General features: G+C 54.4%; 1 protein-coding gene across 1 annotated transcript in view; it reads left to right on the top strand.

The window, feature by feature from the left end:
- The first annotated feature begins 716 nt into the window (after nucleotides 1–716).
- LOC141985543 (cullin-9-like) overlaps nucleotides 717–18,303 on the top strand; it is a 64,830-nt gene continuing 47,243 nt past the window's right edge. Inside the window, exons 1-4 of the mRNA XM_074949770.1 lie at nucleotides 717–817; nucleotides 3,795–4,401; nucleotides 9,223–9,377; nucleotides 9,992–10,525. Of these exons, the coding sequence (XP_074805871.1) occupies nucleotides 3,807–4,401; nucleotides 9,223–9,377; nucleotides 9,992–10,525 (1,284 nt within the window). The 5' untranslated portion in view covers nucleotides 717–817; nucleotides 3,795–3,806. The remainder of the gene's footprint in view (nucleotides 818–3,794; nucleotides 4,402–9,222; nucleotides 9,378–9,991; nucleotides 10,526–18,303) is intronic.

Raw genomic sequence — 18,303 nt, 5'->3', positions numbered from 1 at the left:
TGGGGGGCAGATTAGGGGCTGCACGGGAATTGTTGGGGGGCTGTATGGGGAAGATTGGGGGTGTGTGGGGAAGATGGGGGGCTGCACGGGACCTGTTGGGGGGCTGTATGGGGAAGATTGGGGGGGTGTGGGGAAGATGGGGGTCTCCACGGGAACTGTTGGGGGGCTGTGTGGGGAAGATTGGGGGTGTGTGGGGAAGATGGGGGTCTCCACGGGAACTGTTGGGGGGCTGTGTGGGGAAGATTGGGGGTGTGTGGGGAAGATGGGGGTCTCCACGGGAACTGTTGGGGGGCTGTGTGGGGAAGATTGGGGGTGTGTGGGGAAGATGGGGGTCTGCACGGGACCTGTTGGGGGGCTGTATGGGGAAGATTGGGGGGTGTGTGGGGAAGATGGGGGTCTCCACGGGAACTGTTGGGGGCCTGTGTGGGAAATGGGGGGCTGTGTGGGGAAGATTGGGGGTGTGTGGGGAAGGTGGGGGGCTGCACGGGACCTGTTGGGGGGCTGTGTGGGGAAGATGGGGGGGTGTACGGGGAAGATTTCTCTGCAGCTGCAGGCACGCAGTCGGCCTGGGGCTGCCCTCCCCGGGCAGAGCACGGTCCCGGGCGGGGCTGGCCCGAGCCGCCCCCTGCAGGCAGAGGGGACCAGCCCCTCGCCTCCCCACCCGCGGCAAGCAGCAGCCCCGGCTACCCAAGCGCCCCCGCGCTCGCCTTGTCCCTCGCTCCGACCCGTAAGCTCGGCGCGCGCCGCGCATGCGCTGCCCTACCCGGAAGCGGGGAGCGGCCGAGGCGAGGACGGGAGCGCGGCGCTGACTGGACAGGTGCCGGGCTCGGGACGCGCCCCTCCCCCCGCGCGGCTGGGTCCGGCCCGAGGGCTGCGGGGGGCGGGTCCGGCCGGGCCGCGCGCTCTGGGGTGTCCGGGCCGGGAGCCCGGCTGCGGCGGGGAGGGGCCGGAGGGAGGCCGAGGCCGGGCCCCCGCCGGCCGCAGCGCCGGCCGGGCACCGCACAGGGCCTGGGCTGCGGCCCGGGGGCGGGATCGCGGGGGGCGGGGCCGCCGGGACCGGCCCGCGGCAGAGCCTGGAGCTGGGTGGCGAGCCCGGGGGCGGGGCCGCGGCCCCGAGGTGCTTCTCGGGGGGGGGCCGCCCCGGGAATGCCGGGGGTGATTTATCTCCGGGGGGAGACGGGCGGCAGCAGGCGCGCTCGCCCGGCTCCCCGCAGGGAGAAGCCCTGCGCCGCTGCCGCTGGGGAAGGTCCCGGGTGCGGTTCCCAGCTTGCGGGGAGAGGGGCAGGCTGGGTCTCTGAACCTCTCTCCGGCAGGGGTTTCTGTGGGCTCCCTCGTGCGGTGTCGGAAGCACCCTGGAAGGTCTAACTGATTTATTTGGTTTCAGAGTAACAGCCGTGTTAGTCTGTATTCGCAAAAAGAAAAGGAGGACTTGTGGCACCTTAGAGACTAACCAATTTATTTGGGCATGAGCTTTCGTGGGTATCTGTATGAAGCGGGTTTATAGCCCACGGAAGCTTATGCTCAAATACATTGGTTAGTCTCTAAACCTGGAAGGTCTGTTGCTGATCAGTGAACTTAGGGTACTTCAGGAGCGGGGAGGTGGATGTTAATAGGGACAGTTGGCTAAAGCAGCAGGTGGGAGCGAATTGGTAATGGACTTGGAGGGGCACATGTCAAATTGGATTGAAAACAATTTGGTTGGAGAGTCCAGTGAGCCGAGGGTGGTGCGGCAGGCTTGCTTCCTGAAGGGCGCAGCAGCGTGGCGTTGTGCTCTCCACAGCTGCAGAGTCCGCGCTTTGGCTCGGAGCTGTGCACCGGGTTCTAAGTGCTCATTACAGTAAGAGTCACTGTGTGTTTGTGAAGACATCCTTGCAAATGTGAACTGAGTGTAACCAGTGCAATGGTTTGAGTCCATAGACGGCCTGAGGAGCTGCCCTGTTCATCTCACTGCCCCGTTACTCTGAAACCTCATGGTATTTCCTATTTCACTGCTGAGACCTGCAGTAAACCACTCAGCTATTGAACTTATCACACAACCCTAAAATGCCTGCTGAGGTGCCTAAACCCCCAGCTGTTCCCTACCCAGCTGCCAAAACATCCAGCTTCACCTGACAACTTTTGTGAGGCAGTTACCCATTGCCCGCACAAAACTCGGTGGCACATTGTGAATGCTGAAAATGTGAGGACAGTGAAGTGAGTGCAATGTAAGATCAGAGTAAATGACATGGGAGCTGTTGTGTATGATTTCTTTCCCTGTTTCATTCAGTTTCTATTCTGTGTAAGCTATTTGGGGCTAGCGCCTTCTTTTTGTTGTGTATTTATACAGTATGAGGCACAAGGGGATCCTGGCCCAGGCCTGGAGCTCCTGGGTGCTACCACAATATATGTATAGAATATGTAGTGTCATCCACTGTTTAATTCAGAGGAAGCACCCACAGAATCCCAGCTCTTCTGTACCAGAGTGCTGTGGAATCCAGGGACCGTGCTACAGGATTTGGGTCTGGCTGTGCCCTCCCTCTGCATCTAGAGAGGAGTCGTGTCTCAGTGTAGCCCTCCTTTGCATGCAGAGGCCTCCCTCTAGTTGTAGAAAGGGTGATCATTTCCTTGTGTGATGTCTGCTTGTTGACAGTGACTCAGAGAACTGATCCAGATCAAGCTTAAGCTGCACAATGTTTCTCCTTATTACCAGCTCCCTTGGCCATGAGGGTAAATGATTCAGGCATCATCTATTCATTTCTCCCCATTGTCTGCCACGTGGACTCCATTAACCGTTCTCTCAGTGTAAATAATGTAACTTAACACCATGAGTAGTATAGATAGGTGCTTTACATGCAGCCTAGTCACCAGGATCTTTGAGAACAGTGCTATGCACAGCGCATGTCCTTAGAACCTCTGTTCATACTGATAGGAAGTTTCCTGCTGACAGGCTGGTCGCTGGCCCCCAGCCATAAATAAGGCTGCAAGCCGGAGAGGAGCTTGAAATGCAGAAATGGCAACAGAAAAGCAAACTGAGTTTCTTGGTCTGCATGTGCCAAGGTTTCATGTCCATGGTACCTGCCTCAATGTGAGGTGATAGTTTCTTAGTCTCGCTCTGGTGAACCTTCCTGTTCAGTACCAGGAAAACTCAGACTCGCATGCAGTTTAGGGAATGACTGGGTCAGTGGGAATTGATTTATTCAATGAGATTAATTTACTGTATGTGTATTGAACCTAGGAAATTCTGTTAATGACTTTTCCCCTTGGGAAATGATGGCAGATGTTGAGCTATTTGCTGTACAAACACACACTGAGTGGCAATCTCTGCCCTGAAGAACTTACAGTCCAAACGCACAAGACAGATCAAGTGTGGGAGGGAAAACAGAGGTGGTGACTTGCCTAAGGTGACACAGTGAGTCGGTGGCAGGGCTGGGGGCAGAACCCGGTCTCCTAAGTCTCAGGCCAGTGCCCTGTCCATTTGACTGTGCTGCTTCCTGTGGGATGGCCTAGCTGGGCTTTTCCATCCACCGGGATGGCTTTGCCAGCGATCTGGCACCCTCTGGCTCTCCCAGTAACCCGGGGCCCAGCCCTCATAGGAGATTTAGGTTTGCATGTGGAGCTCTTGCTCATCTCCTGGCGGGGATGTTGTCTACAGAGCTCTGATCTGGGGTGCAGAATACCAGGAGGCCTGACATGCAGAGATCTCCATCTCTAGCTCCCTCTCCTACCAGCTAGGTCCCAGAGGCTCTTCCCTGGAGGGCTCTCAACTGGGGTTCCTAGGTAGCTCATAACCTGCTCCTGCCTCTCTCTCTGCGCAGACGTTCCCCGTCATGGTGGGCGAGAGGAGGAACGGAAACCTGCTCGTGCACCTGGGGCCCAAGCTGCAGGCCCACCCCGAGGAGCTGATCCGGCAGCGCCGGGGCCACGATGGCCACACCGAGTACCTGATTCGCTGGAGCATCGTCAGCTTGGAGGAGGGCCCAGGGAGCAGCGCCAATGCCTCTTCGGCGGAGAGCAAAGCGGAGAACATCCTGATGTGGATGTCGGCAGAGGAGGTTTATGCCAACTGCCCGACGCTGCTGGGCAAGAGGAAGCCCGAGGGGCAACGGGTAAAGGAAGAGAAGGCACCCAGCACGTTCCCTCCGGATGTCACGCTGGACGAGGCCTCGCTGCTGGAGATGAAGGCTGACGTCAGGAACCTGGTGCAGCGGGCTGGCCGGCAGATGGCTGGGCCCACAGGCCCGGAGTCCTCCATCCTCAACACCATCCACGTGCTGAGCGCCTACGCCAGCATTGGCTCGCTGACGGGCGTCTTCAAGGAGACCGGGGCCCTGGACCTGCTGATGAAGATGCTGTGTAATGAGGAGAAGCAAATCCGCCGCAGCGCTGGCAAGATGCTGAGGGCCCTGGCTTCCCACGATGCAGGTGAGATCTTCTGGCCAGGAGCCCCAGAGAAGGGCTGGGCCAGGCCCAGCTGCTGAGCATGGTGTACTGGGGGGATCCTGGAGCTCTCCGGGAAGGGGAAAAGATTGGAGCTGGGTTCCCCCAGGCAGCAGGATCTTCTTGGGGACCCTGTTCTCTTCTGCATGCCTGGGGAGGAGTTGGGACTGGGTACTGTTTCTAGTATGTGGGCTCGAGTACTCTGACAATCTGACTGGCTGATGAGGGCCTGACTTGCTCATCTCATGGTTGCTCAGCAGAATGTAGAAATCAAAGGCCTGAATGTGTTTCAAGGTGCCTCCTAGGGAGGGAGAAGTCCTGTAATTGATCTCCACACGCTTCCAAGGCCAGCAAACTCAGCAGAATTTCTTGGGAGGAATGAGGCCAAGCAGTGAGCAGAGTGAGATGCTGAGGACAAGGCATTGGGACTGCACTGCTGTGGGAGACCTGGGTTTAGTTCCAGTCTTCTTTCGTCTGCTGGGGGTACTGAAGAGGTCAGACCACATGCTCATCTACGGTGCTGCCCCGGGCAGACTAGAGCAGCATTCTGGACTCTGAAGCCCATGTTGCTGTGTTATCTGGTGCTCCTTGGAGAATCCCAGTGGAATTTGGGAGCTTACAGAGAATCTTCATTTCCTGCTTGCTATTGTATCCTATTTTATAAGATAAAACTTGGTGCTAAAAACATTTCCAAGCCTCTTGTTAGCGCGTGGCTCAGGGACGTGGATTTTCTGTGTGCTCCTTGGAAGAGCCTGGTGGTTTCCCCATCTGCCCCTCTTCCTTGGAAGGATTTTTTGGCTCATCCTGCCTCCCTTTCCCCGAGGACAGTTGTTCTTGCTGGCAGTGACTAAGGCCAGGTCTACACTGTAGACCTACGTCCACACCCTGGAGCGACTTTATACCGACCTAACCCCCGTGTAGACAGCGCTATGTCGATGGGGCAGCTACTGCCTCTAGGGGAGGTGGATTACACTGACGGGAGCGTTCTCTCCTGTCGGTGTAGAAGAGTCTTCACTTAAACACTGCAGTGGCACGGCAGCATTGGTGCAGCTGTGCTGATGCAGCATTTTAAGTGCAGACCTGCCCTCGGGCTGTGTGGGATTGTTAACCCAGCAGCAGAGCTTCCTTCATGCCCCGCCCCAGCTCTGTCCGAAGAGCTCCGGTGTTCCTAACAAAGCATCAAGCAGCAGGAGAGCTCCCACCCTACAGAGTTCCTTACCTTTCGTTCCTCCTGCCTGTTTTCCTTCCCCTTCTTTCCATAGACTTTAATTTTTGTGGCACATTTGGTCTGTCTCTGGGCATGAGAACAGCTAATAAACTGGTCCAATCAAAGATACTATCTCACCCACTTAGCAGCTAATATGTCTGGCTTGGCTCCAGAAGGACTGAGGGAGGAGGTGTCCTTCAGGCCAGGAGATCTTGCAGTCCTGGCTAGAGGGAGAGCTGGGCCCTGTTTCCAGATGTCCTCCCCTCCACTTCTCTTCAGTTCACTTGCAGCCACCCCTATTTTGTCAGGAGATAGCAGAGCCTTCCCATCTGTCCATCCCTACGTCCTCTCAGTGGCTTGCTTGAGCTGCAGTGTGGCACCACCTTTCCAGCCGCAGTCCCTTGAGAACTCAGCCCTGGCAAGTGGACCTGTTCTTGTAGCCACAGCCAGCCTGTCACTGTCTCTCTCTCCCATTCTTCTGTGACCCCTCCAGCCAAGTGGGGGAGACAGTTAGCTCCGTGGGAGGACAATGTCTGGTCCTGTGCAGTTTGATCTGGCCAGGGTACAGTAATAGTACTGAACAGGCAGGTGGAGAAAGACTCTGACCCTCTCACACAGGGTTCACGGGCGATAAGAGCTTAAGCAGCTACACTGCAGCAAAACAAGCCCCTTCTCCTAGTTCTGAGTGATCCTCCCAAGAGGGGAGGGCAGGCTGGTTCTGAGCAGGAGACCCAGGAGAGGCTGCTGCCGCGTGAGGGCTTTGAGCCGAAAGCTCTGGAATTAGACTGAGCAGGGGAAACCTCCTAGGCTACAAGACAAGTGTTTCCCCAGAGATGCTCAGGCGGAGCTGGTTAAATGGAAATTCCACATGCAGGGCAGGAGTTTAAGTAGACCAGCTCTGATGGGTTACCCAAGACAAGCTGCAGTACGTCCAGGTCCTAGAACTAGACGGTCTCTTTCCAAAGGGTCAGGGATGCAAAAGATCAGAGTCTCCAAGCAAAAATTTTGAAGCACTGACCTCATCCATACAAACCTCTCTCTCTTCAGAGCTATCACAGCCTGGTGCAGTGTCATCATGGATGGGCTGAAGTTAAATCCACTGTAAAGTTAAATCCACTGTAAAAACTGTAAAGACAGTTTTCCTAACGGCTCACTGATGGCTGCAGTAAAATTCTCAGTGAGGTCTCTGCCTCCCAAAGCTGTAGTTTGCGGCCAGCTGTGGCTCTGTGAACGGGAAGGGGGCTCCTACATCAGGTCAGCTGTGACCTCTAAAATCTCAGGGCAATAAACTGTCCGAGGTCACCTTTGTGAGCTGGAGCAGACCTGCAGAGCAGGTGAAATGCCTGCTTCTAGCACCCAAGCCCCCACAAAAGAGAGAGGGCTCCTTTCCCAGAGGGAATAATTTCTCCTGCCCTACAACTAGTAGCAGGTGTTGTAGGCACAGGATGGGCAGGGCACCCATTGACGTGGTATCTGGACACCAATGCATAGGCACAGAAAAGAGGTAGGTGGCTGGCATGGTAATGCAGTGGGTATTGACAGTACTGTTTCAAGGGGATGCTTCAGAACTAGCCAAGGTTTCCCACTTTTGCTTCATCCCAGTCTCCAGCTTCCAGGGGTCCCCGAAGGCAAATGAACATAGTGGGGAGCAATCTTCCACCTACTCCATCTCGGTGCCGGTCAATATATCTGTGAAACTCCATCAGAGCTGTGCCCGATGCTCTAAAGACAATGAAGCAGTAAGAGTTCCCTGCCCAATGAGTTTCCAGTCTGATGTGCTGACTAGATGTACAAAGACGTGGCACTATGCAGGGCCATGTGTGGTGCGGGTGAGAGCTGCTTGGCTGTGGCTACAAATATATTGGTACAGATCTATGCAAATTCTGTAGAGCAGCTCTCCAGGATATGCTTGTTTATACCACCACTCCCACTAACCCTACCCTCTTGATATACAGGTCTGTGTCTCGCTTCTGTGTCTGGGAGGCAACCTTGCAGCTGCCTGGTTAGCAGCAGGGAGTGGTGGTGCTCATAGCTGGGACAGAACCGAGTGGACACAGCCTTGATGAGGTTGTTCCGGGGCTTGCAACTGCATGACAGGGAATGGGCCTGGTATGGAGAGGCCAAGGGTGGTGAGTGATGGAGTTGGGGAAAAGCCACACGGGTGTCCTTCAGCTCAGTTCAGTGAGAGTTTATTAGCGTAACAAGCTCTGTCAGTGTAAGATATAGCCAGACCCCTCAGATCTAACCTGGCTCCCACTGATATCAGTGGAAACAAGTGTGGCTCTTTAATTAGCCACTTTGGGGGGATTTTGCAGTGTGCTTCAATTGGGATCCCCCCTCCGTCCTGCGCTATCCAGGGGCAGTGGAGACCCCAGTTGTGCAGGCAGGGAGCAATACTGGTGCTGCATCAGACCATCTCGAATCCTTACGTCTGCCAAGATGATATCTGGATAGCTTAAACCAGTCTGACTTTTCTACCATGCCAAAGGGGCGACCCCACAAGAGGGGTCACACCTGTAATCTGCCTTTTCTGTCTTGGGTTATTAGTGAGAAAAGACAACCTGCATGTGCTGAGCCCTTCCTCACCAGCTGCAGGAAGTGCCAAGCGTGGCACGCGGCCGCTCCAAAGGAGACTGGTCAGAAAGTTACAGGCCTATCAATATAGGGTGATAAAATCCCAACATCACCTGCAAGGTGACCTGCAAAGGGTTTTAAAAAGTGCTTGTGCCTTTTTGGTTGTGTCTCATGTCAAAAGAGGCCTGAAAGGGCTTTTTCCAAAACCAGGGGTTTCCTGTGGCTTGTTTTATTTTCTCCTTACCATGCGAGGAGTGTACATTTTGTTTTTTCCAGAGGAGCTGCTGGGGGTCTGAGAGCTTGTGGAGGGTGAGCTCTCTCAATGGAGAGGCAGGGACGTTGAATCTTTAGCAGGCAGGGTTCTCCACAATGCTCCTCGTCATGCATGTGAAACTTTTCAGGGAGCTTGAATAGCAATGCTGTTTCCCTCTCTCGACCACTCCCGAGTCCCCATTTCACTCATTCTCCAGTCAGCCCCGCAGCTGACAGGGCCGGGCTCCCTCATGCCAAACCTGAGGGGGACAGGCTGTTTTGGGAGAGAGGAGCGGAAGGGTCAGGCTTCTTTCGCTGTCAGAAAGCAGCAAAATAAAAGCCCAAGTTTTTTATTTGACTTGGCAAGGTCACCGGCAGGATGGGCAGGTGCTCCCGGCTCGTGGGTGCAGTCTCGCTTTTGTTGATGGCTTTTTGTTTCGTTGGTGGTTTCGCTTTGGCGGGTGGGGAGCAGTAAACTCCATGGCTCTCACTGACTCTTCTCCATGGGCGGGGACTTGGGAAAAGCCTGGAGTACTGCAGGCCTTGGGATCTCTACCGGGCAGTGATAGCCCCACATGTTGGTTGGTTGGTTAGTGGCCAGGTAGTGGTTGGAAGGTCCGTGGAGGGTGTCAGATTTGAGTCGTCCAAGGGGGATAGGTGGTCATAGGGGTGTTGTTCATCCTTGTGTGGATGATTCCCCTTTCTGGGGCAGAGACGCTCCTGAGGGGCAGGTGGGAGGGAAAGCATTCAGCTGGTGTGTGTCGCGGCTGCAGGGAGTCGGGCCTACGTTCTCCTGTCCCTGAGCCAGCAGGACGGCATTGAGCAGCACATGGACTTCGACAGTCGCTACACCCTCCTGGAGCTGTTTGCGGAGACCACGTCCTCCGAAGAGCACTGCATGTCCTTCGAGGGGATCCACCTGCCCCAGGTACCCGCGGGGCTGGCTAGCTCGGGGGGAGGGGCACAGGAGCAGGGGGCTTCACTGGGCCGGGGGCTTGGAGGCCTGTCTGGTATGGAGATGGACGGTGTGGTGACAGGATAGAGCTCAGAGGCCTATTGGGGATGGGAGGGATGGCTCAGGGTGGGCAGGATGAGGGGAAGTTGGGGGGAGGGTTGGCTCAGAGGCCTGTTAGGGATGGGGGAGGGGAGGGTTGGCTCAGGATGGACAGGATGTGGGGAGGGTTGGCTCAGGGTGGATGGGCAGGCTGGTGGAGGCCTGTTGGGGGTGGGTGGCGATGCCCCAGGACGGCCAGGCGGCCTATCCAGGACAGCGGGGCGAGTGGGGGTGGCTCAGGGTGGGCAGGACGGGGGAGAGGGTTGGTAGAATGCCAGGGGGTAGGTGGCGATGCCCCAGGATGGGTGGGCAGGCAGGGGTGGGGGTGGCTCGGGGTGGGCAGGCTGGTGGAGGCCTGTTAGGAGCGGGAAGCGATGCCCCAGGATGGCCAGGTGGCCTATCCAGGGTGGGTGTGGGTGGCTCAGGGCAGGCTGGGGGTCTGGCTGGGGAGCTCTCGTACCGTGGCTCTGATGCCGTGTCTGTTGCAGATCCCCGGGAAGCTGCTGTTCTCGCTGGTGAAGCGGTATCTGTGCGTCACCTCTCTCGTGGACAAGCTCAACAGCAGCACGGAGCTGGGCGGGGAGCGGCAGGACTGCGCCGTGCCCTGCGCCCACATCGGGGAGAGGAGTCGCATGCAGCGGGAGTTCGAGTTCAGCATGGCCATGGCCAATCTCATCTCCGAGCTGGTGCGGGTGATGGGCTGGGACCGCAGCCAGAGGATGGAGCTGCTGTCCCTGCAGGAGGGGCAGCCGCGGGTCGTCCGCTCCATCTTCCAGCCCAAGGCTCCCGCCTGCGCCGCCGTCCAGGTCCCTCTGGTCACGCCAAAGCCCTCGCCGCGCAAAAAGCAGGGCCCCGGGTTCTTGACTTTGTCCGACTTTGCCAGGCGCAGCAGCTACGTGGAGTACGTTCAGGAGAGCCTCAAGCCGGGGATGATGGTGCGGATGATGGAAGACTACGAGGAGATCAGTGCTGGGGATGAGGGCGAGTTCCGCCAGAGCAATAACGGGATGCCCCCCGTGCAGGTGAGTGCCTGAGGAACAGAGGAGAGTGGGACTGGCAGGGAGGAGGGTGAAACACTGCGAGTGGCGTTGGTTCCCATCCTTCCTGGTAAAACGTCCCTGCCCCTGAGAGCTCGGGTCCCAGGTGTGTTTGGCTTGGACTCTCTGTAGCTGGCTTCCTTTGATCCACAAACAGGCTGTGCTCCTCTGGCCAGGGGTGAACAGGTTCTTCATCCACACTCTTCCCCTTTAGGAGAGCCGGCTGCAAGTGAGAGTCCGGTCTGAGGGGCTCCCTTCGCACTATGCGTGTGCGGAGCAGCATGGGCTTGGTGCAAGGTCAGAGCTGCAGACAGCCCACCTGGAAGAGGGGCCCATGGCCTGGTTTACCTTCTGCACCGCCAGAGTTGCTTGCTAAATTCCAGTTACGTACCCTCAGTGCCTTCAGCTCCTGCCCTGACACCTGTGCCCGTTCAGCACAGGCTAATCGTGTTGCACAGGAGTCCTTACGGAGGGCATTGTTTGAAGACAATGTTTGGGTCCCCTGGTTACACGTCCACCCAGGGGACCTATGACCACAAAGGCCTGTTCCCTTGAGTGGTCGGCTGGGCTGGGCTGGGCCGGGCCCACCACCTCTGCTCTTTGGGTGGGCTCAGCCCCCCCGCTCCTTGTCTTCAGCCAGGTCCAAAGGGAGCACTTGGTTCTTCTCTGCTCGCGGCTGAATCTTTGTTTTGAGGGACCTGCTGTTGATACTGCCCCAGCAGAGTGTGGATGGTGGGACAGCAGCAAGGGCCTTCCGGAGTCCCTGTGGGGATGCAGTTGGCAGAGAGACCCCAGAGCGGTGGGTTTTAGAGGACAGCCTATTAGGATGAATGAGAGGACTCTCACCTCTAGAGCCAGGACTGGATTGAGGCATTCCATGGCCATATGCGTGTCATGATGTGAGGGGGGAGCAGGGGCAGGCACGGCTCCTCCCCTGCACTGTGGCCCTGTCCTCCAAGTTGAGTAGCAAGGAACCCCTTCGTCCCCCTGAAGAGGCAGGGGCAGCAGCACAGGGTCCCTTCTCTCCCTGCCCGCTGGACTGGCAGGGGTGGCAGCTAGGGTGCCTCTGCAGGAGTGGGTGAACTGGGTTCATTGCACTCTGCTTCCCCCTCTGCTTGGAGCTTGCTGCTGGGGTCATGTTGGGGGCAGGGGGAGAGCAGTGGGGCTGGCGTTTTCCCCCCTTAGGATGTGTGGAGCAAGCTCTCTGCAGATGCAGGCAGGTGTTGCTGCATCAGTCCCACTCAGGTCACGTTTTTAAACTTTGCCTCGCATCCATGAAGGCTGGAAAGATTTTAAAAGGAGAGCTGAGGATTGTGCTTTAATCACATCACTCCTGGATCTGGTGCCCTCGGCATGAGCTTACAGTGCCTCTGCCTTATTCTGTCCCTGCTTGGAGCTTTTGTTTCAGGCTGTCCCTGCACTGATTACTCAAGCCATGTCTTTGAGCTTTTCTTCCCAACCCCAAGGGCTAGTGCTAACTTTTTTCCAGATCAGGGTTTGACTGTGCTGTCGTTGTGTGGTCCATGAGCCAGGGATCTAGGCACTTGCTTGTTGTGTTTCTGCCTTAATGGAGTCCAGGATTGCACAGCTTATACCTGAGGGCGTAACGGTGGTGATGCATAAATTCGAAATTCTGTCTTGGCTGTTGGATGCCCAAAGGAAGAGTGTGCAACTGTCCTTTAGAAAAATAACATATGAACAAACTGAGCACAGTTGATCCTGAAATCAGATGCAAATATGAAGTCTTGGGGCTAGTTTAGTCACTTCAGGTTTGAATGGTCTCTTTGGTCTGGGCTGGACGCATGGGGGCCTTGCCCACGTGAGGCTCCCTTCTGTAACTGTATAGGCCTCTGGCTGTCTCTGGTCACACAGTCTGCAGCCTTTGGGGAAATGCCCTTTGTCAGTTACTGTGCCATGGGGTGTTTTAGTGGCTCACGTTACTGAGCTGTCTCCTGAAGCATCCCCATTTACCTCTTCCTATCGTTACATTTCCCCTGGCCTCCTGGGGTCTGACTTACATTTTCTGTAAGGCTTGTCTTGCAGCTTTATGAATTATTTCCTTTTCTGTCAGTAACGATGGTTCCCTCTTTTGTGATGCCCTGAGCTGGATGAGTGAGTTCCAGGTGCTGATGGCTAATCCATCACTTCCTGGATAAAATGGCACCTCATCTGCCCTTGCAGATTCACCCCAAAACTGTCAGTGGCATGGTCATCGGTTTCCCTTCTATGTGCTTCCGGTATGGCAACTTACGCCAGTTAAGGACAAAACCTTCTCGGTTGCTGTCTTGCCTCTTGTCGCCCAAGGGACTCTGTTGTTGTGCACAGGTGGCTGAAGTGTTTAGTGCTTTGAAGCCTGCTGCAAGGAGGGTCAGGTTGGGGCCTATTCCACGACTTCGTTGTCGCTGTGTAAAGGCCTGATCTGTGCCCTAAGGGAGCTTGCAGTCTGACTTGGACACCTGGGGTCCTTAGTGGATGCCACACCTAGCGTTGGTGGGAGGCTTTGAAAAAGGGTGTTTTGGAAGTGTGTCTGATTCTGAAACCTGCCGTGCGGTTTCTGGTGCTCCTTGTGTCCCTTATAAGCAAGGCTCTGTGCACTCTGGTGTGAGCTGGACACACAATCTGTAGTCAGACCTCCGCGCTGTGTGATGCGTCGGTGCAGCACGTTGGATGTTCTGTGGCAGCCTCAGAGAAATTCCATCATGAACGGTTTCACTGAATGGAAGATTCACAGATTCAGAGTATCTGCCTTACTTAATTTCCTCTTTGGGGACTGTCACCTTGTTGTGTTGAAGGGGCTTGCATGTTCCAGTGATCCTCAGAGCTAAGTTGTCGGGAGCTTCATGTTCCTGGTAGAGTCTCTCAAGACGAACAGGTCTGAGAGGAGGTCCCAGACAAAGCACAGTCCAATCCCCTAAGTCCTCAATGGTGGATCAGGCGTAAGAGGGTCCTCGGATCTCAACAGGTGTGAAAGCAGATGAAGGCTGCAACAAGTTGGAGATCTCCAGTCATCTCGGACTTTCCCTGCCACTGAGCCCTAGACCTCCAGCTTGTCATGATCATGAGGTTGCTGTAGGCCCACCAGCCTCCCCATGTTAAAAGAAATCAGATGCAGGCTTCTATCACGGGAAATAACATCTTTCCAACTTTCCAAGCCCTGCGGTGACGGACTAATGGTGACGGAGACAGTATTAGTGAATCTGGCAGTCCCTAGCCATGAATCTGCACATAGGCGGTGGTAGTTAAATGGTCGTCTGGCACCTGGACTGAGACGGATGCAATTCAGCAGCTACTAACGTGACTGAGCAGTCCTCTTTAGGATCCCCTCTGCTCACCCCGCATGGTTAGAAAAGGTGCCCTAAACTTAGGCTGTCTTATATGCTCCTGGTTGGATTACTGCAGCAGGTGGGATCACTCTGCCTGTGTTCGAAGCTATAAAAAGACAGTGACTTTTTCAACATGGAATGTTCACACCTTGACGGATAACAAAGATAATGTGTGGCCGGAAGAAGAACTGCTATTGTCGCCATGGAACCTGCAAGATACACCATCGACGTCGCAGCCCTGAGTGAGACAAGGTGCCCAGGTGAAGGTCAACTGAGAGAAGGTGAAGGCTACACCTTTTCTGGAAAGGGAAATCTGCAGAGGGCAGGCACATTCATGGTGTCGATTTTGCAGGTAGGAATAAATGTGTCAGTCAGCTTACAGAGTTTCCTGTAGGAATCAATAAATGTCTTGTGACTCTTCGTCTTGAGCTCAGCAACAACCAGTCTGCTGCTGTCATCAGTGCATATGCCCCAACACTTGATTCTATGGAGGATATCAAGGAACAATTCTATACAGATCTTAACAGAGTCTTGACCAGCATTCCCAAGGAGGACAAGATCATTCTCCTCAAAGATTTTAACGCTAGAGTCGGGCTGGAGTCAGATCTTTGGAATGGCACTATCGGAAAAGGAGTAGGAAAGGCTATCTCCAACGGCATCTCTTCCTGAGCAAATGCATAGAACATGGCCTGGTCATCACAGACACCCTCTTTAGACAAAGTGAGAAATATAAGACCACCTGAAGACACCCTCGCTCCAGGCATTGGCACCTTCTTGACTATGTTATTGTTAGAGCTTGAGATCGGAAGGATGTCCGCATCACAAGAGCCATTCATGGAACCGATGACTGTTGAACAGATGTTAGATCAATCATGAATTTCCAGATCGCCTCAAGGCATCACAAGCTGGCAAAATCAGTACGAAAGAAATGCAATGTTAAGTCCCTTGAAGATATAGTGACTCAGAAGAAACTTAAGCAGTGTCTCCAAGAGAAGTTTGCCACTATGCCTACAGCTGCTGCTGCTGATGAAAATTTCTGGGATTCAAGACTGCCATTTTCTCGGCATGTGCTGAGTCCACTGGCTATGTCACCCACCATCACCAAGATTGGTTTGATGAGAACTATGCTGAGATTCAGGGCCTGCTTGATGAGAAGAGAAAAGCTCATTGCATGTGGCAAAACGACATATTACACCAGCAGAAGAAAGTCATACAAGCAACTCCAGGCTGAAGCTCTAAGGAAAATCCGTGTCATCAAAAATACATGGTAGTGAGAAAAGGCCAAGGAGATTGAGCTTTACACTGATAAACATGACATGAGGAGTTTTTTTCAGGCAGTAAGGGCCATGTATGGTCCATGCTCCCATGGACCCACACCACTCCGAGGCCAAGACGGGTCAACATATTTTAAGGAGATCAAAGCCAAATGAAAGGAGCATTTTGAGTTACTCCTGAACCATGAGTCAACTGTCTCTGATGCCACTATCGAATCTATACCTCAAAGACATGAAAGAGACTCTCTTGCTGATCCTCCCTCTCCCCCCGAAGAAGTAATATGAGCCATCATGCAAACTAAGAACAACAAGGCAGCAGGGCCTGAAGTCTACAAGTTTGGAGGTGAAGAACTGGTAGGGAAGCTCCACAAACTTTTTCTTCATAAGTGGTATAATGAGAAGATTCCAGAAGACTTGAGAAACGCTAACATTGTTACAATCTTTAAGAAAGGAGATAAGTTGGAGTGTGGAAACTATCGAGGCATTGTCTTGCTATCTACAGCAGGGAAAATTCTTGTCTGTATCCTCTTAAACCCATTACTTTCCCTTGCTGAGGAAATATTGCCAGAATCTCAGTGTGGTTTTAGACCATCCTGCGGGACAACCGACATGATCTTTGTTGCCTGCCAAATCCAGGAAAAGTCTCAAGAGCAAAATCAGAACTTGTACATGGCTTTCATCAATTTGACAAAGGCCTTTGACTCTGTCAATCGCGAAGCCCTATGAAAGGTGCTGGCCAGATTTGGCTGCCCTCCAAAATTTATTAAGGTTGTAAGGCTTCTCCGTGATCAAATGACTGCCACAGTTCTCTGTTATGGCCTTGAGACGGAACCTTTCGTCATCAAAACTGGAGTTAAGCAAGGTTGCATTATTACCCCAACCCTGTTCTCCATCTATTTAGCGGTCATTTTGGTTAAAGATCACCTCCCCAATGGAGCTGACATTCAATACAGAATGGACGGGCGGCTCTTTAATCTTCAACGTCTCTGCTCGAAGTCAAAGGTCTTCAGGGCATCCATTACTGATCTTCAGCATGCTGATGACTGTGTCATCCTCACACACACTGAGAATGACCTTCAGTCCATACTGGATTTTCTTGCACAAGCTTACCGAAGCCTAGGACTCTCTCTCACTATCTCACTCAGCCTGCCTCAGGCCTTGCACGTATCCCACCACAAATCACCATCGAGGGACAGGCTTTGGAGACAGCTGAGCACTTTTGCTACCTTGGTAGCCCACTTTCTCGAAACTCAAAAATCGACACTAAGATCCAGCACAGGATCTAGTGGGAAATTGCTCCATTGTGTTTTCATGGACCGTGACCTACGGCAGGACACCAAGATCCAGGTCTAGAAGACAATTGTTGTTCCTACACTCCTCTATGGATACAAAACCTGGGTGACCTATCGACAGCACCTCAAGAGCTTGGAGAGGTACCACCAGCAATGCCTCCGGAAGATCCTTCGCATCAAATGGCGAGATCGCTGTATTAACGCCAGCATCCCCACTGAAGCCAATGTCACCAGCACTGAAGCAATGATCCTCATGCACCAGCTTTCCTGAGCTAGACATTGTGTGTGGATGCCAGACTCTCGCCTTCCAAAACAAGCCCTCTACTCTCAGCTCGCCCATGATCAGAGATCCTGTGGTGGTCAGAGGAAACACTACAAAGACACTCTGAAAGCACGTCTTAAGAAAACTGATGTGGCTATCACAAGCTGGCAGGAGCAAGCCACTAACTGATCCCAATGGTGCCATTTCCTCCATCAGGCAGTGGCGCGCTTCGAGGACAAGCGCCTTTCCCTCAAAGCTGAAAAGAGAGAGAAGGAAGGAAAAAGAAATAACTTTCTCCCAGCAGGCAAGTGGCCTGCCACGAAATGTCTGTACCTACTGTTGGCGGATTTGCAGGTCCAGGATCAGACTCTCGAGTCATCTCAGGACCCATATGTAATTTCGTGATAGAGATCATCCTTGAATCGAGGGATCACTTACTTAGTTTGTTAGTAAATTCAGTTTATGTGCTGATGCCCTGAAGGAGATAATGGTTGAGGCAAAGGGGGGGTCAAGGGCGGGGAGTTTAAGGTGGAAGAGACTAAAGCATGCTTGTCCTGGGAGGGGAATGAGCCGGAGGTGAGGGGGGATCAGGGTGGGATAGGGTCACGGGAGCTGGGTAGAGGGGCTGTAGGAAGAGAGAAGATGAGCTCTTGGGTTCAGTGACTGGGGCCATGAGAGGGGGTGGTGGTGAGAGGCAGAGGGGGAAGGGAAGTGGGGACTGGGGGGCAGAGGGATGGAGTTCCACTTAGATCTTGTGAGTTTACTTCCCGCAGAAGTTAGGTGGATCCCGGGAGGAGGGGGACGTGAGGGAGGGATTAAGGAGGGAGTTGAAGGTGGCCGGGCGGCATAGTGCTGCTGGCTAGGGGCAGAGCCATAGAAGGAGAGGGGATTTGCAGTGGAGCAAGTCCTCCTGGGGCTGGGACATGTGCTAGAGGCCTTCCACTGTGCAGCAGCAGGAGTTGAGGAAGTGGATGGTGGGGCTGGAGTGGAGTGGGGACCTTTCAGCTGGGTGAGCGTGGAGAGTTAGTGACTGTCACTGGAGAGCAGAGAAGTCCTGGCAGTGCTGGGGGAAGTCACAGACCGCCGGCAAGGAGAGGGTGCAGCAGGCTGTGTGGGAGCTGAGACACTGGCCAGGCACAGGGATCTCAGTGAGGGAAGGAACCGAGGGGAGCAGATCAGGTGGGTGGGAGAGCTGATCCTCGGCTGTGGTCAGAGGAGGACGTGGGTGGTTAGAGGTCAGAGGGGTGGGATTGTGGCACGCAAAGAGGAGGTGCTAGGAGTCCAAGCCAGAAAGGAAAGTGGCTGAAATGTTCCCGTGGGCAGTTGATGCCAGCACCATGGAGGGAGAGGAGAACAAAGTCAGATGCAGTGTTGGTCTCATTCATTCTCTGTGTTTGAAGAGGGGTGGGGGGTGTTGGGAGAGGAAGGCTGGCACCCTCGCTGTGCTCCTTAGCAGGGGAAGCCGGGCTCTGGGAGTGGGGAAGGAAGGAGTGACTGCAGTGTTGCGGGAAGTGCAGGTTTCAGTGAGAGCTGGGAGTTGCAGGGAGACAGGGTCCTGAATGGCTGTGATCTGTCTGGAGATTGACCAGACCGTACCCCTGTTAAATAGGGT

The sequence above is a fragment of the Natator depressus genome, chromosome 3, assembly GCF_965152275.1.
Source record: "Natator depressus isolate rNatDep1 chromosome 3, rNatDep2.hap1, whole genome shotgun sequence".
Lineage (NCBI taxonomy): Eukaryota > Metazoa > Chordata > Testudines > Cheloniidae > Natator > Natator depressus.
The sequence above is the reverse complement of the archived record's forward strand: the minus strand, read 5'-3'. Positions and strand labels throughout refer to the sequence as shown.